At 34.4% G+C, this 23,012-nt stretch overlaps 1 protein-coding gene and 5 non-coding genes across 22 annotated transcripts in view; 2 read left to right on the top strand and 4 right to left on the bottom strand.

Annotated features, from left to right (window-relative positions):
- rg (A kinase anchor protein rugose) overlaps nt 1-23,012 on the bottom strand; it is a 424,034-nt gene that overhangs the window by 206,110 nt on the left and 194,912 nt on the right. For all 17 annotated transcript variants that reach the window (XM_085196877.1, XM_085196889.1, XM_085196885.1 and 14 more), the window contains 2 exons: nt 1,949-2,049; nt 200-295 (listed from right to left, as the gene is read on the bottom strand). In XM_085196877.1, coding sequence (XP_085053003.1) covers nt 200-295; nt 1,949-2,049 — 197 coding nt within the window. The remainder of the gene's footprint in view (nt 1-199; nt 296-1,948; nt 2,050-23,012) is intronic.
- TRNAA-AGC (transfer RNA alanine (anticodon AGC)) lies at nt 8,954-9,026 on the bottom strand. Its single transcript has one exon. It is a non-coding gene; the product is annotated as a tRNA-Ala (tRNA).
- On the bottom strand, nt 12,431-12,503 carry TRNAA-AGC (transfer RNA alanine (anticodon AGC)). The gene has a single exon. It is a non-coding gene; the product is annotated as a tRNA-Ala (tRNA).
- Nucleotides 13,340-13,412, bottom strand: TRNAA-AGC (transfer RNA alanine (anticodon AGC)). Its single transcript has one exon. It is a non-coding gene; the product is annotated as a tRNA-Ala (tRNA).
- Nucleotides 14,459-14,531, top strand: TRNAA-AGC (transfer RNA alanine (anticodon AGC)). The gene has a single exon. It is a non-coding gene; the product is annotated as a tRNA-Ala (tRNA).
- On the top strand, nt 17,487-17,559 carry TRNAA-AGC (transfer RNA alanine (anticodon AGC)). The gene has a single exon. It is a non-coding gene; the product is annotated as a tRNA-Ala (tRNA).

The following is a 23,012-nucleotide window of genomic DNA, read 5'->3' as shown; positions in this document are numbered from 1 at the left end:
GTTCGATCCCCACTCGAGGAAATTCGGCGGAAAGTGGAGAACGGAGTGTCTTAACACTAGATTACCTCTGCCTACCCTACTATATGCGGGATACAACATAAAGCTTATTTATTTTTTTTTTTTTCACATTATTAAAATACAATATACCTACAAGCATTTTTAATAATTTCAAAGACAAATTTAAATTTCTCATACTCACCGATCCTTTTCTTCCGGGAAAACTGAAGAACACATCAGGACCATTCCTGTGCGGCATTTGACGGAGCACGTTCAACAGCTTAGCAGAATGCCGGGGCTGCGAATATAATTAACAATTTAATATAAAACGATTACGTTTTATTATAAATATTAATTTCTATACAAATAAACTGAAACGTGTATCTAAATGAAGATAATATATTGTTATATAATTTTAAAGGTTTAATTTTTAGTTTTCATTTTAGAGTCGAATAAATAGTATATTCGTACGACCTCCCATCCTCTCATGCTTCTTGTACACGAGTACTACTAAAAATTTTTTAACTTTACACTGTTTCCTGCAAATAACTGATAGGGCGGACTTAGTATAAAGATACTCTGTCCCCACTTCGCCACTGAATGGCGAAAATCAACGTGATGCTTTGTCTCCTTACCAGAGTAAAGAAACAAGAATAATATCACCTAGCGCGAAATGAACCCACAACCGTCACGTTTACAGTTAGATGCTGTCCCACTGAACCATGACGACGATCTTAACTATTTCTTCACACAAATTGCTAACAACATAGACAATTTATTTAGTAAATGTATTAAATATTTCAGAAGTAAACGAGCAATTGCAGTAATGACTTCATATTAGTGGCGATTGTGAGCTCTCTCATAAATTATATTTACGTTAGATGTAATTCTAAGTACGTGGGGAAAATATGAGTGGCGCTAAGTTGTAATTAATTAAAGCGATAGCTATCCAACCTGGCCTCTCCAATTAATAGGCGTGTGCTCAATATATGACTATATTTGCTGTCGATTTATTATGATAGATGGCCTCTATATATCATAACTTTCTTTCAACAAAAAAGAAACCAAAACTGTTTACAAAATAGTTAAGAAACAAAAATAAATGAAAATAAAACCTATTATCTCTAAATAAGCAGAAAATAGAATAACATTATGCATGAAAGCACAGTACGGAGCCCCATTTCTGTAGGAAATACGTAATCCCGCCTATAAACAAGATAACTGCAACCGAGCCAAGTCGAGAGATAAATTCCGCAGCCTCCCCCGCATTGTCTCTCGCACGTACCAAGGCATCATGAACGCGAATAGATATTATAAAACGCGTCCAAGTACGGAGGGTCTTGTTACACTTTCAATTAGTATCGTCGTGGCGCAGAGGGACATTGTGAAACTGTAAACGCGGTAGTTGTGGGTTCAAGCGCGGCGTTCATCTCCGCACTCAACACTCAATAAGCCGAATATAAGGCGGAAAGTGGAGAACGAAGTGTCTTTACGCTAAGTCACCTCTGCTTAATCTGTTATATGTGGGAAAAATAAAAAGCGATCCTTTTCTGCGTAAAACCGCGAGAGCTCCTCGAATTTGCATCGTTATACTGTAATTAGCCGACAGGAACAGCGCGGCTACTGTATTTACGCTCGGTTGCCTCGTGTTTTTATTTATTCCGCCATTTGCTTGAAAATTTAGCTTGGAATTTCAAGAAGATTTTTCGTTCTAAAGTAATTTTAAATTAAAGAAACATCAAGTTTAAACATGTAGTGAAAGAAAAATTTAGATACTCTTATTTCTTTGGTTTCAGCGTCGTTTTCTACATAAAAACGGACACAAAATGAACATTGAGATATTTAATTAAAAATACGATAAGATAATTTATTTATGAAATAAAATATAATGATATAAATCTGCAAAAATCCCTTATCAATTTCTTATATTAGATAAAATAGAATAGCTTACCCATTTGCCGTTGACTGCTTTCATAGCGTTGAACAATTGCTTCAATTCTTTAACTGTAACGCTGTAGCTGGCCAAGACGCCCAGCATTTCTATCAGAAGATCTACAACAATACATACAAATAGGTACAGTTTATATTTAAAATATGACATTTTTGTAAATTTTATAAAGAATGTTTGAATTATTAGAAAGATTCTGACTCGAATGAATTAACTATACTCATTTTCATGCCCTAGTAACAAGACTTACTTTACTTTACTTACTTTGTCTACATATAGTAGATATGGTAGATATAGAGTAAAGCCTTTTTTTCTTATATTTAAAGCTGTATTGCGTCTAATTACATATAGACAATATATTGAAATTTTAAATAACTAGAATCCCCACAATAAGATTTACTGCTGTTTATAGTTTAAAAAAAATTAGCTTTAACATGTTCAGTATCTCAGTCTATTATGTCTATTCAGTTCAAGTGATTGCAACTAGTCTAATAAAATTAAGCAAATGCATTTCCATAATCACATATATAATATCTACAACGTTCAGAGTAGGTACATACATACAAGCTACAATACATTACCCAATGGCAATAACAAAGCTATTTTGGTCGATGTATCGAATATAAAGACAATAATATACATGTTATACCAACTGTGATACTGTACACTGATGAATATTCACGAACCATACATTATTCAGTAACAAACAAACCCTCTAATATAGAATATGCGATCGATCTATTCATTTATTATACAGAAACTCATTTGAAACTTTTATGATGAAGTTTTTTTAGATGTTTTGTTTTATTTATAGTCAAATACAGTTTTTAGTAAAATATACAAATACATGATGTATGATGATGATATTTTTCTCACATAAAAGATAAACTTAAAATATTAACCAATGTTAACGTCTACCAATATCTGGGAGGTATAATCGCAGAGCGTGGAACCTTTACAATTCACAATGAATACTTATAAAGAAATATTATAACAATTGTAAATTTATAATAAAGAAGAAACAAGAAAAAGAAGAACACACAGCATAACTCTATTTCCATCCTAATTCAATACACTGAATCACATAAGGGTGCAAGTGTGTGACCGTAAACGCGACTGGTTGTGGATTCGACCCCCACTCTAGTAAATATTTAAATTTATATTTTCATTTCTTGCCTCTGGTGTCGAGCACGGTTTTGAGTTCTGCCACTCAACACACAATGCCTCCAGAATACGGCGAAAAATGGTGCGAGGATTGTCTTAACAGTACCTTTTGCCTATCCTGTTCAATAATCTTACTCTTGCAATTGCGGAGAAAATAACGAATTACCGAAGTGAGAATCGACACAGAAAGAGAGAGAGAAAGAGAGACCCGAGAAACCCCCATTCATCGCGCTCACTCTGAAAGTGGCCCGAACGATGGTCTTAAACTTAATTCATGCCATGCTATGCCTATAAAAAGTTCGTCTCGAATTAAATCCCAGTGTAACTTTAATCGGAATACCAAATGAGAGCTGATGCTCGGTCGCAGCAAATGGGGGGTAACGCACATGCTCGCTCCTATCTGAATATTTAGCGTTCACGGCAAAAGTTTGGCTTTTCTTAATATTTGTTGAAACATTATCATATTAGCACTTGTCTTACTTTGAAATATGGCATTAATTAATTATAATATATTTTTATACCAGGTAGGAAATATACGTCAAAAATAATGGTCATTAATTATCAGTTTCGTCAAACAAATTTCTCTTAGATGTTCAGAGGCATTGTTATATTTGCTGAGAGAATGTTTTTGAAAACTTGATAATCAAAAAATTGAGCTATATTTTAAGATATATATATATATATATTTAAAACAATTGTATGTGATTCTTCAATATACGTCAAGAAAATAATAAAATCTTATTCTTTTTACATCAAATAATCATAAAGAGCAGACGTTTCTTTCAAGTGACGTTTAAAATTTCATTCATTTAGTTGCTAAGAAAACAAAACAAAACTTAATTCGAGCGTAACAAGTAAAGCCCACGCATCAATTCTCGCAGTACCAGGCGTTCATAAGCTACGAGAATATTCAACAATTGTGTGACACTTGTCATTCTGGATGCACGTAGGTGGCACAGCGCTTTGCATATAATGCAACTCGCTCGTGCTACTAAAAATATTTAACTTGTCGCTTTCTTTCTGAACACTTATTTAGCAGAGATGATAAAAGAACAAAAAAAAAACATTTATTAATAAGGAACAAATATTTAAAAATGAATAGAATGAAATTAATATAGGAATCAGCTATTAATAAAGGAACCAATTATTATAATCAGTTTGTAATTAAGTAAATAAATATTTGGATAATCTTCACATGACTATACGATCAAAAATAAGATAAAGACATGAAAGAGATACGTATGTTCATCACACAAATATTTTACTAGGTGTGTTTTAACTTTTAAACCCACGTCCTCTGACTTTGCAGTGAGCTAAAGTAGTGAGCTAAACTGAGAAAGTAGAGAGAAGTAAAGAGCTACCAAACCAAAGAGTCAATAGAGGTATGTATTATTGAGTACCTATTTATATGTACATCTTGATCAGAATTAGCAAGTGAAAGCAAACAAGTACCCTAAGTAACTATGTTTACAACGACGACCTTATAGCAAAATAAGAAAAATATTCGTTCTGTATACATTTAAATTAAATGAACTGCACAAGACAAATTATAAATGGCCTCGTGAAATATTTCAAGTAAATTTCTTTTTATGAGTTCATTAGCTATATCAACATCGCTCCTCCCCAGCGACGATGTTTTTCGTTCCATCTCTGGTTCATAAATTTACCAAAAATTGACGTGAGAGAATAATATTATATCAGCGATAAAATTAACGTAACGAAGACATGTTTTAATATTCGCTGATATCGAATAATAATAATTTGATACCTATTTTTATTTTCTTAGCTTCGCAATTTATACAGCATTTGACAAGCAGATGGGCAGAGAGAACCTAATTTCAAAACACTTCATTCCCCACTTTCTTCAGGTTCGAGACATTTTGTGTTGCATGGTGGAACTCAACGCCGCGCATTGTCTTGCCAGAATATAGGACAAACTTATTTACCGCGTTTACATTCAGATTCTTTATAATTATAGTTCCTATCCATGAGTGTTTTATTAAAGTACGTGGAGGTAATGGATGGTGAAAGACAGAATGGAAAACAATTTGTATTTCCCTCTGTTTATTGTGCAAGTGTAGTAGGAATATAAAATATATAAAAATAAAATCATAAATAAACCAAAAAACAATTTAAAAAGTAAAAACAAAAATCGCCATATTGAATGTCACCTAATGTGATACACATTGTAACTCCTGCTAATCCCGCGACCGCAGCTAAGCCCGGTAAATCGCGAAACAGTCCGGGATAGGGATTCAAGAGCGCTTACAAAGTTAAATGCTGATTTAAAACAGCTTACACAAAAACTGATTTCGCGGACGTGTTACGTATGCTGTATATTTTAATTATTTCTTTATATGAGTATGTTTTAAAGGATATTTATTTATGCCGCCTCAGCTCAGTAGGCGAACGTGTAATTAAACATGATGTTCGTGGGTTCGACAACGGCTCAACAAAAATACATTAAATATATATCTATATTTAAAAAGTCAATAAAGTAAATTATGAAGGTATCTTTACCAGTCAACACGTGTTTATTAATAAGTATACGACAGCGGAAAAGGAAGCGATAATGTAGACAAGGAAAATTATACAAAATTGGGAATTTAGGCTGTCGTGGTGCAGTAGTACAGCGTCTGACTGGAATTATAAAGATTATGGCTGCGATTGCCACTCGAAAGAATTATTATATATTTATTTTTATTTTCACGTTGTACGCTGTTCCGCACATAGCAGGGAGAACAGAATGAACCTAACCTAATCTAACGTAGCCTACTTTCTGCTGAATTCTAGTGGCATCGCGTGTTAAATGGCGGAATTTAATGTCGGGCTTTGCCTCATTACTGAAGCGAGGAAATGAAAATATCAATATCCCCTGTGCCTTTGCACGACTAGCCTCTATTGTTATATTTAATTTATTTTAATTTCCCCGTTATAGTAAACGAAGCACAGCGTTGGGTATCGCCACGCAACACGCACAAAATATATGCGAAAAAAATGCGTGCACCCTGTTTCTTTGTAACTTTGAACGTTTGTAAATTTGCGAAAGCTGAAGAACATCTTATTTATTTTCTCAAAAAAATACATAAACTAAGTAAAAATCAAAAGAAGAGAAGTAATCTATAGTAATATATTTTGTAATATTTGATGTTCAAAGTTTCAATAACACGTAATGATATTGAATGCGCGAATGTTGGTTAGTGGTTTTTCGGATTTAGCTTAACTAAGTTAATTAATAGATAGTAATCATGTTTGGTAACCAAATGTTGACTATAATAATTGTCCTAGATATTAGTTTCATTTATTTATTTATTTAACTTACTTCCACTACTACTACACACACACACTACTTTTATTTTACTTATTTCCATCGCATTTGCCCTTGCTTTTATTGAAGCCAATTTTCAGACCTTTCCAAATAAAATAGTTGCGATCACGCCTGCGAGACTCGTTTAGTTATAAAATTGTTATACAAATTGTAATGACTCTCCTCGTAAAAACTGTCGTTGATAGTAATTCCATAAGGAAAAGGTTGTATATAAACAAACATTTTTACAGTAAATAAAATTTTATTCTAATATTATATACCTATGTATTCTTTTTGATTTAGTACAACAATGACGTATTTACACGTTTATAAAAATGGTAATGTGTCTTTATTTTTTTCTTGAGTTACTATAAAGTAGTTATTTTGTTTTATTGAAATCGCGAATTAAATAATTCCGTCAATGTATCTCCCCACTGTACCTGCGGTCAAAGTTACCTCCCGAATTTAAAATACGTCATACACAACTCTAGTTATTAAAATTTGACCATGCGAGTAAAGCCGCAAGGAATAAAAAGCATTACACTTTATTAAACAGGACTTTCATTTGTTTTTATAAATGAAAAAGTCAAGGGAAACGGGCGTGCCTACAGGTCATCTGATTGTATGTGATCACCGCCGCCACGACTTCTTGTAACATCACAGGAGCTACAGGCCTTTAAAGTGGAAATAAATACGTTTTTTTTAAAGGTATCCATGTCGTATCGACATGAATATACTACCGCAGGTAGGATAGTCTACAGTTGCGTAACGTATGAAAGGAAGTTCCTATGAAATCGAACAGTAATGGAGTGCCACGTATCCTGGTGGTGGTGGGGATGGTATTTGAGTTTGTGATGTAGTGTGCGGTTTGAAAATTTAAATAATAATACTCCCCATGATACATACAGTGATAGAGAACGCACAACGAGGAGACGTCTCTACCCAAAGCCAGTGTCAAGCAACTCACAAACACCGTATAAAGCGTCCAGGACGCCAGCGTTCACTGGCATGTATTCGGGGCAGAAACCATTGACAGCTACCGTGATGCTGCGCCCAGTGACATAGCTGGCGTAAATTCTCGTCTCCAAAATGTAATAGAATTTTTTAATATATCATATAAATATATAAAAAAATGTTTATATTCTCTACATTCATTCATTACCGTCACACATGGTTACCTATATTCAACAAACTGAGCTGAGTGTCAAACAATAGGTTTAAATTAAGTCATAACTATTATTGACAAAGCGATGAGCTAGCGACTATTATTGCGACAGTTATATACAACTGTAATTATTAATATATTTACATTGGGGTCAATAAAAATACTTACGAGACATCGCTCGTTGAATGGCGGAACTCACCGCCGCGCTATGACTCGTTACCAGAGCGAGGAAATGAAAAGTGAGTACTGAACCCACAACCGTCGCGTTTACAATCGCACGCTCGTGCCCCAGCGCCATGACGGTATATATATATATATATATATATATATATATATATATCTTAATATAAATAACAGCGTCGTTATTAGTCCTGCCATTACGATTTACATAGTATATTGATTGACATAGGTTTAGTTTCGACGAATAGTAAATACTAACGTTACAATTTCGTGCGTTATTTCGAATAGCTGAACAAATAAATAACATTCAATACAGTCATGTCATATTGGTAATATAGAAAGGCAAATAGGCTACTGAATTTCTCTTTGCTTGTCATATTATTTACTTGCTGACTGTAAATACACGAAAATATATAAATAAAATCATTTATATATTTCCACCAATGAGTGGCGATCGAACCCAACAACCATAGCGTTAACAGTTAGACACCGCCCCACTTCGCTACGACGCCGTTTAACAAAGCATATATTTAAAAGTAAATTGAACGATATTATACTTTTTTATTTAAATTTATCTATATTTCCTCTTCATTGACGCCTTGATCAAAAATAGAGCAAAATAATATACAACATGTTTTTGAGAAGTACCTACGATTATTTAAGTTATAGGTACTAGTTTTACTAGATTTCTGCAGCAAATGGACAAATAATATATATTATCCTATAGCTAAAATATAAAAACAAGTTTAAGCGAGCGAAGCCACGTTTGAATCTCTAGTGTAATATAAATGTGTAAAACCAAAAAAATATGAACTATTAACAAAGCATACTCGTAGGTATGTATGTCTACATATTATGTCGTGTGAAAATAACACACGCACAGGTAAATGAGACAAAACAAAAATCCATCCTTCTTACTTAACTTGACAACCTGTCTAAGGGTTTGAAAGGGTTGCTCTCTAATGCAGTCTTCGTTTTAGTATGTTTTATTTATAGCTTTCTGTTTTAACGTGAAAATAACGTAATTCAGTGCTATTTAAAATAAAACAAAATAAAAAAATAATTTAAAAGAGTAATCGTAATTCCTTAAAGTTTCTGATTATTAGGCGGTCGTGTGTGCAGTCATTTGAAATATTAACCGTATTAAATAGCTCTCCCTTGTAAAAAAAACAATAACGTAATAAAAAAGTATTGGAGGCGCCGGGTATCGATCCCGGTACCTCTCGCATGCTAAGCGAGCGCTCTACCATCTGAGCTACGCCCCCTGTTATGTAGTTAGAAATAATTCTTATAAACATTTCAGTGTTTTAAGGTCATGCTATATATCAAACAAGAGAAAGTGCAGTTTTACACTGATGACATTTAAAACTAGCGCACCCGTTCGGCTTCGCCGGCTTGAGCTATACAAATATTTATTTAATATTATTTAAATGTATTCACTTGGAAAAATCAATCAACTTTAATTATATTTATACGATTCCTACTTTTTATTTCCTCGCTCTGATAATCAGGCAAAACGCGGCGTTGAGTTCCACATAGCGTATATGCGTATTCAATACGCAATGCCTCGAGAATTCGGTTGACAATGTGGAATGGAGTGTCTTAACACTAGGTCCCTCTGCTTACCCTGCTATATGTGGGACACAGAGTTAAAATAAAAAAATGTATACAACAAGAAACTGGTAGCAAGGAAGCAAAAAAGCGATTTAACTTCCATTCAAGTGCACAGAACAACGCTGGGAATGACAGCGTAAAGACAGCAAAGGATGCAACGGCCTGGATTTTTTTCTCACGGCTACTAGGATAGCATAATTGCATAGTATCTTTGTGGGATTAGTTTTTTTAAAGTTAAGTTTAAGGTACAAAGTTTACCTACAATCGTAAAAAACCTTTTTTTACTACGAATGCCTTACATTCTTCGAATCAAATTTAATTTTACATAAATGGTAGAGCATCTGTAGTGGTATATTATAGTATATTTTTATATCATTATTATGCCACCAGAGCTGTGACGCGACGGCTGTGAGTTCGATTCCTACTCGAGGGAATGAATAATTATTCCTTAAAATTTTTATTTCTTCGCTCTGGCACCAATGCTAAAGACCGGCGTTGAGTTCCGTCACCATTCAGGTGTTTAATTACGATCCCTAACTCTACAATCACAAATCGTAAGCAATATTAAATGTCATCATTGCTCAGTGATTCTCGTAATATAATGTCAGGGGTATAAGTTGAAATCACTTCTTCACGGTGTATCTAGCATAGAACACAGTAGGCAGAGGGCATCTAGGGTTGCGACGCTTTGGTTCTTACGCCCAATTTCCGAAACCGTTACGTGCTGAATTCTTATCACCATAAATATAATCAATGATATAAAAATATATTATCAATATATAATCATATGGATAATATAAGCCCGTGATTAGGCAAATATAATGCAATTTCAAAAACGCAGTAACAATCGTTTCAGTACCTACCACCAATGAATATATTTTTATTTTAATCATTGATCTCGTTTCATATTCCCAAGAACACCAAGACAACAACAACAACTAAGAGTTATACAAAAGTGGACGTCCTTACAAAAAAACGCGCCTGTTTTTTTTCAACCAAAAATCTTAAGCTTAAATGAATACCCAACCAGCAGTAGAGGGATGAAAAGGGTTAAATTTATTTCTCACGGCTACCAGGAACACATGAGTCGGTGGGACGTATCTCTACGGTTTTTACCTGCTCCTGTTATTGCATCTAATGTCGCAGTAGTTGTTGGCACGTGTGGAATACCCCCTTCCAATGTTTTGATGTTCCCTTGGAGTATGCCATGCAGGTACAGTCGACATTAAAGTTTTAATGGATTGGCTTAAACTTTAGTAGGTATTCAATGTATAGGTATTATCTTTAAAATAATAGATAATGTTATTAGAATATGAAAGTCGTTCAGATGAAGAAAACCAATAATAATTATGTTATTAAAGCGGAGATAACCGCGAACGGGTGAGGTGATAAAAAAAACACAATATAAACTACTAAAAAACTCTGAGTAAACATTACAAAAAACCAACAAAACTTACAAAATATTCAAGTTTCGAGAAAAAAAAACACGTATACTAAAAAGCTAATTTACATTGACAGTCACACAGGGAACACATGGGCCACAAGGGAGCTTTTCGGACATCATCCGTCATATGGTAGGTACAGTAAGGGTCGAAGAGTCGTGGCCAATGTGAAGTTAGGCTTTCTCAACTTTTGTACATTGTTCATTCGGTGAGAATATAATAATAAAGTAAGAAAATTAAGAAAATTACCAAAATCAAATCTGCGTAGCCATCTACATCTAACTTCAGGTTTGCCAGGACTCGTAGATCGTACTGTATTGTATCTCAAATCGTGTTAGTTGCGCGAACTAGTGGGATCGACTGTATCTATGTCCCCTTTAAGTACACTACGTAAGGGTGTTGCTATGCGCGTTCCCAATGTTACCAGGATCACAATAATAGTACAGAGATGTTTTTGTAGAACTACAACTCTGTATTTTTTTTAAATAGCATAAATAATATTTTTGAGTTAAAAAATGAGAACATTTGGAGATAAAGGGTTGCACTTCTTTCTCACGGTGACTAGCGACATATAAAAATGTAGAAGACCCTTCGTGACACAATTTATTGCATAAAAATACTTACTGTAAGATTACTTGAAACTTCAATTCAATCCGTTTCCGAAGGAAACTGAGTGTTTTAACACTATTTAAATACCTCGCTAAAAACAAGAATTTGTAAAGATTTTATATTTATTTTTAATAAAATTTGCATGGAAGTAGATTATCGATCGAAAGACATCCTTTGTGGATTTATCGACCATAATAATTTGTAAATAATAAAATTTAAATTGTATTTAATTTTAATATAATTGTAATTTTCTAAATAATGTCTAAAATAATAGTTCTAGATATTTTATTATTAATATATAACAATTATAAAATGTAAATTTTAATTATAATAAATAATGATTTTCAATCAGAACTTACAAAATTACAACAAAATCCTAGGCAAAATAAATTTTGAGGATTAAATAGGTAGGTAAATTAAAAATGTCATTTACATTCCCAGGTACACCAGGAACACATGAGCCACAAGGGAGCCTCTGGGAAACCTAACATCCAACACCGGGGAAGTGCAAGACGATCGGCGAGTCGTGACCGCCCTGACGTTAGTCTTTCTGAATTTTGCATTTCATTGTTGTTTATTCGGGAAGAAAATGATGACCACGACTTGTTGACCGTATAGTACTGTACATATGTACATACGTGGAGTAAAAAAGGCAACATCTGTCAAAATAAGACCCCCCCCCCCCCTTCAATCTTGTTTATTCAAATAGTGGTGATATTGGAAAAGGGTTGGATATTTTACCCGGGACTACTAGGATAGCATAACTTTGGAGAATATAAAAACATAACTTTTATAAGAAACGGCTGTTTTGTATGAATGCAGTATGGATAAATTTAGAATGTTTTAAATTATTTTAGCTTTGTTGGCGTAAGTATTATGCCGGAACGAATATCGTTTAAAATATTGAGTTGGTGATGAATATATAACAAATAGGAAATTAAATTATGAACCTAAAACCTAAAATATTTTTTAACTAAAATTATAAAATATCTACAAAAAATATTTGGAGGCGCCGGGTATCGATCCCGGTACCTCTCGCATGCTAAGCGAGCGCTCTACCATCTGAGCTACGCCCCCTGTTATAGTAAGTTTTTAATATTTTGAATGCAACAGCAAAATCGGTAGGTAATTGTGGTTACGTAGTTGTAAATATATTGCGTAAAACTAGAGCACGTGTACTATACTCATAGAGGCACGTACAGCCTTTCTCTTTTATAGATATATATATATAACCAGACGAAATATATGCATATAATCATGAAGCAAGCGGATATGTTTTATCAGCACTAAAAATGCTAATAGGATGGAAATGGAATAAATTCTTACATTATATAAAACAAATTCGCTTCTTACTGTTTTAAGCTTAAATCTTACGAACTACTCAACATATTTTAATATTATTTGTTCCAATAGAAGACTGTTTTAAACGGTATATTATATGTTTTTAAAATTGAGGATATGAAACATATGTAATCATGTATTATTTCATAAAAAAACATGTCATCGCTTAAGGAAGATAACAGATTAGCTTTATTTGAGAAGTCCCTGTAAAGCCGAGCTGAGCTGCTGAGCCGAGCTGTAGAGCCGCGAGCGAAGCACTAAATATGAAAATTAAAACCTTTTATGAACTGACGGGCTCTGTATAAAAAACGATAATGTCTAACAGAGTTTATCAGTATTTTAACTGTTCTAATAACATACTACAATGTTTAGAAAAAGTCTTAAGTGAAATTAATACCCATCAGTCTTTCCAATTGTCTTCCACATTTCATTGAACGAGTAAATCGAATACTTGGAATAAAAGAGGGCGGATTAATATTTTAAAACACATATTATATATTTATATTAACTACTAAAAATAACAAGCTAAAACGAAAACAAGCTAAAATGCAATTTGTCACAAAAATTCTAATTGGAGGCGCCGGGTATCGATCCCGGTACCTCTCGCATGCTAAGCGAGCGCTCTACCATCTGAGCTACGCCCCCTTGTGTTGTTTCTACTAAATGTTTGGACTTGTTTGTATGTCAAGTTCAGTCAGACACTGAACAAACACGGGCTTATGACTCATTCAATGGTGAAATGCCGTCGGCGAGGACAACAATCAGATATTGAAACTCCGTACACAGTGACTTTCACTTTCATCGAATATAATGTGTATAGTCAAAGTCAAAGTCAAAATATCTTTATTCCATAAAAATGCTTAACATTCACTTGGACATGTCATATATGTATAAAGAATTCGATAAAAAATATATCAGTATTAAATATCGTATCAATAAAAAAATTGTTTAATATACCTATATGAATAATGTTAAGTTCATAGCATATGCATTTCTACTAATAAAAATATTTTCTTATAAGAAAACTTGCCAGAGAATCTCTCTTTCTGTCAATGACTAATGGTCAATGGTGAATGTAAAGGTAACCACAATATTTTATATATCGATTTAAAGTATTATATTATTTATGATTATAGACATATCTGTAAACAATCTAGGACAAAAAGAACCTAATCTTTATATAAAAAATACAAAAAATAAAACTTTAGGAGAAGATTATACTATATGATTTTTTAAGTACATTTTATATTATTAAAGTATACTAAACAATTAGAAAAAATGAACATTGTAAGAAGTCATAATTATCTTTAAATGAAACGTAATTATTGTTATTTATCCAATGTATGAATGTAAGTATATCATATTATTCTTTAGTTTTAGCAGAGAGAACCAAGTGTCTTAACAGACACTCCGTTCCATACTTTTTGCCAATTTTTTCAAAACATTAAACAGCCGAACTCAACGTCGTGTTTCTTAAATATTGCCAGAACGAAGAAAATAATAATAATCTAATCTCATAAGTGGGAATCGAACTCACTACGCCTTTACAATCTTTACACCAAGACGACCTCATTATATCGTAAACTATACCTATACGTATAGTAAAGTGAATTGTAAAATGTTGCGTGACATTTTAATATGTATGTACATGTATTTAAACATGTATCAGTTTTAAGTTTTTTTACATAACAGGGGGCGTAGCTCAGATGGTAGAGCGCTCGCTTAGCATGCGAGAGGTACCGGGATCGATACCCGGCGCCTCCAATATTTCTTTTTAGTCAAGAACCAATTTAGGTAAATTACAGTTTAATTTATATAATTAATAAAAAATATTTTTTACTAAAGGAATACATGTTAAGTATGGTTATTTTTTCCTTTATAAACTAAATTAAATTTAAGCTAAATACGATAGTCTGCATAAAATACGCATCCGTTTTATAAATATTGCTCTCTCTTTGTAAACATCGCGAATTCACATTTGTGCGATTAGAACATCTTAATGGTGTCTAGAAGATTGCGTGAGGCGCATATGTCATTAAAAACAAGTATCACTGTATTTTTTACTTTTTGCACAAGTTATATGAGAATATAACTCATTTAATAAAACAAGGAAAAAGTGCACTCTTTAAAAGTGAAACATAAAGTAAAATATATGCAAAACTTCGATTGAACTTCCTGCAATATTTCTAAAACACCAGGTTCGTCATTGTTGTGCCAAACAAGTATAATTAGAATAAGCTAAGCAACTATTACATTAAAACTAGTAATAATTATAATATATAATAATAAAAGGACTAGCTAGGTAAGTGAGGAAAAAAGGTGGAGCGATAGCTCTTCTGATTTACAGTGTCGGCCTTCAATCAACTCTTCAACTATTTTGATATCCTAGTATTCATGGGATACGTGATCCCAATAACGAGATCGGACTTTACATTAGTTTAGTTAACTCAATTATTAATAAATATTATATATATCCTTATCATTATAGAATATTAATAATGGAGTTGACTGAACCTTTAAAAGTCATTATTGCGTAATGGGAAATTAATAATAATTTTTTTTTTTTAAAAGTTGTATTATAATTAAAGTTTGTTCCTTTTGTGGTCTCAATATAAAAAAAGACGACTTTGGTTTCTACCCAAAAATAAATGACAATATTGGTAGTTTTAGTTATTTTTCAGATAAATTATAACAGAAAGCAAGTAGTTTCACAAAAAATATGTAAAAATATATTAAAAAAAGTTAAACACCTCCTTTATGAATATAACAACCCGGTCGTTATGGGAACTAATGTAAAATGAGGTTGTATAATTTACAAAGCAAACTTCAGGTAATAAGGGGCGGAGCAGTAGCGAGCTTTCTCCTTGTGATTGATGGTGTAAATTTTTGATGAACTCCTCAACTTAATGATGTCCTAGTATTCATGGGATACGATCCCTTGGATGACTTTCGGCCATGTGATAAATAACAACTTAAAGTTAAAAAATAATATAAATAGCGTAACGCTATATAGAATTAGAAAAAAATGTTAATTTCTTGTATGTGTTAGTTGCTTTGTGTAGTAAATATAAGTAATTCCCAGGAAATTGGCGGAACACTGAAGATTTTACCTTTGTATTTATAGTAGAAAGAACTCCTCAATTTCAATAATGTCTTAGTTCTCATGGTATTTGAACACCATGAACGGCTTCCAGCATATATACAAACAGCTATTTCATAATACCAAGCAAAAACACTAGAGTCACCTTAAAGTTACTTTACATTCATAATTTTACATTACAATAAAAGATTGTAATGAATACAAACTTAGCGAAGTGAATACAATAACGTTACAATGCTTAATAGTTCTTGGAACAATTCTAAAACTTTTTAACGCTCTTTGAAACCACTATTGCAATAAAAATACATTCTAAAATATACTCCGTGATCACCAGGATATTATTTGAGTTAAGGAGTATATTAGTTCATTGATTAAATAAGATTTGAAAATAATAATAATAAGCCACATAAAGCCAACAAGGTGATACTAGAAGAAACTTTTGATAATAATATTAGAGTGTAGTTTAAAGTTTTGTCAAGATAAAAGGAGGGATCTATCCACCCTTTCATAGTAAGAATGCTAACAACAGTAGATTACATTCCTCGACTCTAATGATACCGTAATAATCATGGGACTTAAACGTACGATAATGGAAAAATGCTCTAGTCTATTAGTAAATTTACCATTTAAAAAGAGGTTATTTAAAAAAAAATCTTATAAAACTACTTCTTATACTTACAATAGAAACTTGTTAAAAATAGTATCCGGCCAATAAATTTATACTCGCAGTGCAGGTAGGGCGGAGCATTTAAAACCCTTATAATATTTTTCTTGCACTCCTTAACTCGTTTAATATCCTGGTACTCATGGGACACGATTCTCTGGATGATTCCCAACAACAACAATAATAATTTTAAATTATAATAGAAAGAATACTTACTATGTTAAAGGCAAAGCAATTTTGGAGACAATAATACATCATTCTAAATATTTGCATTGAAATCGGCTCTTACCAGACCTCAAATAAAAAACCGCGCGAGCTTTTGAAAGCTCATTCCTATATATTTCAAGCGTAGCAAATTCGCTAGGAAAGTATAGTAAAATGACCTCCTCGAGTCTTCTAATATCCTAGTAATCATTGTGTAACAGATCCTATGAACTTCAAGGATTATATAAAAAAAAATCATTTATTTACACTATTAATTTAATTAACTACTTGTTGCTCCATTGTGTATGTCCAGATTATTAGAATCTATAACATCAGTATGTGATATATAAAAGTATTACGACCAATTAGACACGAAGCATATAAATAAATGTACTATGTAAATGCGCATATATTTTTAAAGTATTAATTGTTGTATTATTAAAATAATTAACAAAACCTGTATGCTGAAAGAATATATATAAATATTACAGTCATACAGAATAATGTTTTAAAACTCTCTTCTTGTATGTAAGTCACAGGCTAAGAAAAAAAAATCTTTTTTAGGTAGATATTGTAAATATAAAACGCACTCCTTAGTAACGATGTTATCCTGGTATTCATGGGATACGCTGTCCCATAGTCACTTTACAACTTATTTGAGAACTTTTTCAATCCAGGAACATGCATCTACCACTTAAAATTTATATAAAAGACACAATATGTAACAAAAAATTGATAAATATTGTCAACAGGGGGCGTAGCTCAGATGGTAGAGCGCTCGCTTAGCATGCGAGAGGTACCGGGATCGATACCCGGCGCCTCCAGTTTTTTGTAATAAATAATAAATAATTTTTAATTTTCCACTATTTTAAGCAAAACACTGCATTCATTTCGGCCGCTTCCTCCGCAAAGAAAACTGGGCGGTGCGTGGGTTTACCCAGTAGTGTATTAGTTAGCACGAGAGTCCCTTCCCACTCTGCTACATGCGGGATACAGCGCCTAACTGCTTTTTTTCGTCTATTCTCTGCTAACTAAGAAGCATTTTTAAATTAACTATTTATATATATTACATATCAACAATGTTGAATATGTAAAAAAAAATTTATGTATCAATAATATCAATGGATGTGTGTGTGTAGTGTGTGTTTTTTTTATTTAATGATTAATTACAAAGTAAACGAAAGAGTTACAAACATTAATCTCAATGACCAGGGTAGTATCACATACTAGGAGTAATTTGTAAATACTTTAAAGAAATAGGCGTGTCCTAAGGTGCATTTATAAAAAGTCCCTTAGACTTAACACAAATCTCTACCTGCTTCATTTTAACGGTATTGAGAGAAAATGATACAAAAATATTAAAACGTTTATCAATGAGATATCTAAGAGTTACTAGTAGTATTTTCTTATTTAAATATAATAGTCCTAGACTTCTTCCTACATTTTTTTTATAATGTTTATTGGACCTTTGATAAAGGCTGTCGTGGCACAGCGGTATAACCGTTTGCTGTAAACTCGACGATTGTGTGCGCAACGATTGTGTGCGTTCCACTCTACGCGCAATGTGTCGAAAATAAGGAGGAAAGTGAGAAACGGGAGTGTCGTAACACAAGGTTAACGATGTTATATGCGGGATGAAAGATGAAGGTAAAAAATAATAATAATTCTTGGTGGTATCTCAGTTAGCCATAAATCCATTTGAAATTATTAAAAACCACTCTATGCAAGTAGGCTTTGAAGTTTAACTATCCTGTGAAGGCATATAAAATCTTGATAGTTATGAATAAATTTTGATAAAAAAACACTTACGATTTATATTGCGATTTAAATCAACAAGGCACTGAAGGAACAACTTAGTGTCAAAACACTCCGTTCCATGGCCACCTTAATTAAATTATTTTTTAGAAACATTTACAGTCAGTTAAAAATACGACTTAAGCAATCGACATATTATATCAGTAAATCATTTATTAATATTTAATAATTTTAGAAAAAAATAAAAGCATTTTGGAATGAAAATTTGCTCAAATTAGAAATAAATTTGATACCTCGCGCAAAACCTTTTATAAAATTAATTTCGTTTTGTAAACCAATATATAACGTTAGGCTTTCATAACTGGCTAATTTGAATAAACACAATGTCCTCGCTCGGGGCGATGAGGTTAGAATTTCGGTAATCGGTATATTTTACGTATGCAGATCAGTAGTATGTATGTTCATTGTGCATAATCGTACAGTGGAATAAAGGCGGTGGATTATGTTATGTAATCTACTTCTATAAATATAACAATATAAATTATACAATATTAATTATACTTTAGATCTACGGTTTTCGAGTGAACTGAGTGACGGACAGACACCGCTCAGACGAAACTTCTGATATTTTTCATGTTAGATAGATTAAGCAATAAAGGGCAGAAGAAGAGTGGGAAGTAGTGGCACGAAGAAAAGAATTCTCGAAATTCCTACGGAAATAGGGAAACATGGAATTTACTTACAAAAAAACGTATAAAAAAGTATTAAGTGTGGAATAACACTTAAAAATGTAAATAAAATGGAATTTTCTATCGTTCGAGTCTTTTTTGATTTTCTAAATATCTTAAGTTACTCACAAACAAAATTGCCCATTTAATTACGATAAAGTAATTAACCATCACAATAATAAAAGTTCAAACAATATTAAACGGTGCCTATTTTAAAAAATATATTTTTTACAAAATATTTCACAAGTACAACTATCGATAAACGAACGGAACTCACTAGAGGCATAGCTAGCTATTGAGCACAAAGCACGATGATATGGCGAGCCTTTTATAAATTATATAGCGAAATACCACATATCTGAATTTTTATACATAATATTGTCTTTTATAATTTAAGGCCACCGTCGTGGCGTTTTACCCATTAAAGATACGGAGAACGGAGTGTCTTAACTAGGTTTTTTCTGCCTACTATGTGCAGGACACAAAATGTTACTGATGTGCTAATTAGATAATTTCTATTTCATGGGGTATAATTTTCTATACAACAAGCAATACGCTCTTTTTGTTTAACGAACTTTTATTTTATCATCTTTGTTAAGAGAATATATTTAATTAAAGAGAAAACACTGATACTTCAATATAGAAACATTATTTTAAATATCCTCTATAAGATATTATCTCATTCCCTATTGAAGTCAGTCAGGGAATGAATAAATGTATGATATTACTGCATACACAAGTCTACTTGGGCATCCGAATCAACTGAAATTACCTGTACCTGCGACACTCGAGCAACAAGGACCCTCGACTTACGGCTCATAATATGAAAATCGTTCAAGGGTCCATTAACTTTAAAAATAAACATAATATTATATATATATATATATATATATTATTTTTATTATTTGAGTTTCTTTTTATTTAATAAATAATATAAAGTAGTGCATAATAGTTCTAAGTACTATTGTCTTTAAAATATAACAAAGAAATATTAAGCCACATCTCTAAGCACATAATCAAATTCTTGACGAACGTATAATTTCTTCAAAAGACCTGCGACGAACCTTGACCCTTTCTTAAGGAGCTCTATAGCTCTACACGTTATTTCTTAGTTTCTTACAATTCCCAGTAGTACCAGGGTATAATATAGTAGCAGGAGTTTACTAAACACACCTCGCGGAGTAGAGATATATTAAGCAGGCCAAAAAATCGTGTAGTAGTTGAATAGGGAGCTATCAAATAAGGGTTCTTCTACCTCACAAATGAAAGGGCGTGTCAATATCAAGCATTCATAGTGGGCTGTCATAACTGCTAAGATGTAGTTGTATTGTACACCAAATCTTTCATATGAGAGAATTTTATATAAACATGGTTTTTATAATATAATAACCTGGCTGCGGCTTCGACCGCTTGGTCAAGCTACATAGAGTTATATATAATACAGGACACATTGTAAGAACCCGAGCAGGTTATTAAAATCGCTTTATGCATATAATACATGCTTTCCTTTATTAATAGACTATCTAACACAAAATGTTCTATTCAATTGGAATTAGTAGTTCTTAGGATTAGTGTTTTTAACCAAGCAAATAATTCGCTTAATAATAAAAATGGTATAGAAATATTGACGTTAAAATATTAATTTACAAAATAAATGTTTACCTTAAGTACTTTTAGGCATTCTAGACTGAAATATTGCTAAAAACTCAGAATAGTAATTGTTATCAACTTTAAACCAAATACTAAACATTCAGTCTATGAAAAGTAACAAGTATTTTTTATACACATATATACTAACCGACCTGGGAAGCTTCGCCCGCTTGAACTATACTAATATTTATTAAATATGTTTATGAAATTATTTTCAGTTTAGGAGGTGAATTCTAAAAAGCCACGATCAAAGTAAAATATTCTTCAAGGAAATATTTTTAATTTTTAATTCTGAATTAAAAATTTTATAAAAATTCCTGACGATTTAAAGATTTTTCCATACGAACTTCATTTCCCTTATTTCATCACTTAAAGAGTTCAAATTTTCACAATCCCTTCTCAGTGGATGTCCACATTATGAAAATAAACATCTGTCCAAATTTCACGTTTCTTTTACCATCAGCGGTTACGGCTGTGCGTGCGTCTTACCTGAGTCAGTGGGACAATCTCCTTTTATCATCATCATCTTCCTGGCATTAATCCCGGCTATTACCAGGGTCTGCCTTCCTACTCAATCTACTTCACTTTGCACGGTCTTTTGCGTAGGACAATCTCCTTTTATATCATCATCATCATCATCAACAGCCATCTTTTGTCCACTGTTGGACATAGGCCTTCCCCAATTCTCGCCACCACACTCGAACTTCAGCTTTTCGGACCCATCCGCTTCCCGCCAATCTCTTCATATCGTCAGCCCATCTGGCAGGGGTTCGTCCCGCCGGTCGTTTTGTACGGGGTCTCCACTCTACGACACGCCTGCCCCAGCGGCCGTCGGCTCTACGACAGATATGCCCCGCCCATTGTCACTTCAGCTTACCAATTATTTGGGCTATGTCGGTAACCCTGGTTCTCCTCCGGATTTCCTCGTTTCGGATTCTATCCTTAAGAGATACACCGAGCGTAGCCCGCTCCATGGCGCGCTGAGCGACTTGAAATTTGTGGACGAGGCCTTTCGTTAGAGTCGATGTCTCCGCCCCGTACGTCATGACCGGAAGAATGCACTGGTCGAATGCCCGAGATTTCAGGCATTGAGGTAGTGGCGAGTCGAAGATTTGATGAAGTTTTCCGTACGCTGCCCAGCCTAAACGTATTCTTCTGTCAGCCTCTTTGTCGAAGTTGTTCCTACCAAGTTGTATAGTTTGGCCTAGGTAGATGTATTCCTTGGCCCCGAAACTGTTGAAGACAGCGGCGGCACTGGCGCGATACGGGGGTACCGGACCATCTCCGGTGAAGTGGCGTGCGTGCTGGCCGGAGTCATGCCGTGGGACCTGGATGCCCTTTCTCTGGCGTCGGTCTATTGCCGGCGTCGGGGCCTGGCGTCCGGGGAACCGGCAGGCCAAGCACGCGCAGAGGAGGTGCGGGTAGCCACAATTGAGATGTGGGAAACTCGGCTGGCAAATCCATCTGCCGGCCTGAGGACGATCGAGGCGGTTCGTCCAGTGTTCCGCCAGTGGTTAGCGCGGCGTCACGGCGTCCTAACCTTCCGCACCACACAGGTGCTCACGGGGCATGGCTGCTTCGGGGGTTACCTGTGTCGGATCGCTGGGAGGGAGCCCGACGCTCGCTGCCACCACTGTGGCGACTGCCTCGATGAGACGGCCCAGCACACGTTGGAGGTGTGCTCAGCCTGGGCGTCTCAACGTCGCGCTTTGCGCGACGTCATAGGGGACGACCTTTCCCTGCCGGCCGTGGTCAAGGCCATGGCCGGTAGCGAGACGTCGTGGGACGCGGTCTCATCCTTCTGCGAGGCAGTGGTGCTCGAGAAGGAGTCGGCGGAACGGGCGAGGGAGGCTATTGCCGAAGTCGCCATCCGCCGTAAGAGACCGGGTCGCCGGAGGGCGGCATACGATCGCCGCCTTCCGCCCTAATGTGCCAGAGGGCGGTCAGCTTGGGGAAGCTGGCTGCCTACCAACCTGGCCCGAGTAGGCGCGCGCAGGTCGCTCCCGCGCGCTACTCCGAGCAGGCCGTCGAGGGTGCCCACACACCCTTGACTCCACGACGTGCCTTGCAGGCTCCCGCCGCCGCGATTCGTGGACGATTCTAGTCCCCGCGTCTCGCGGCCAGTGGCGGTCGAGAAGGAGCAC

Source organism: Heliconius melpomene, chromosome 13 (assembly GCF_056956725.1).
Source record: "Heliconius melpomene rosina isolate 202511_hmr_F chromosome 13, ASM5695672v1, whole genome shotgun sequence".
Classification (NCBI taxonomy): domain Eukaryota; kingdom Metazoa; phylum Arthropoda; class Insecta; order Lepidoptera; family Nymphalidae; genus Heliconius; species Heliconius melpomene.
The sequence above is the reverse complement of the archived record's forward strand: the minus strand, read 5'-3'. Positions and strand labels throughout refer to the sequence as shown.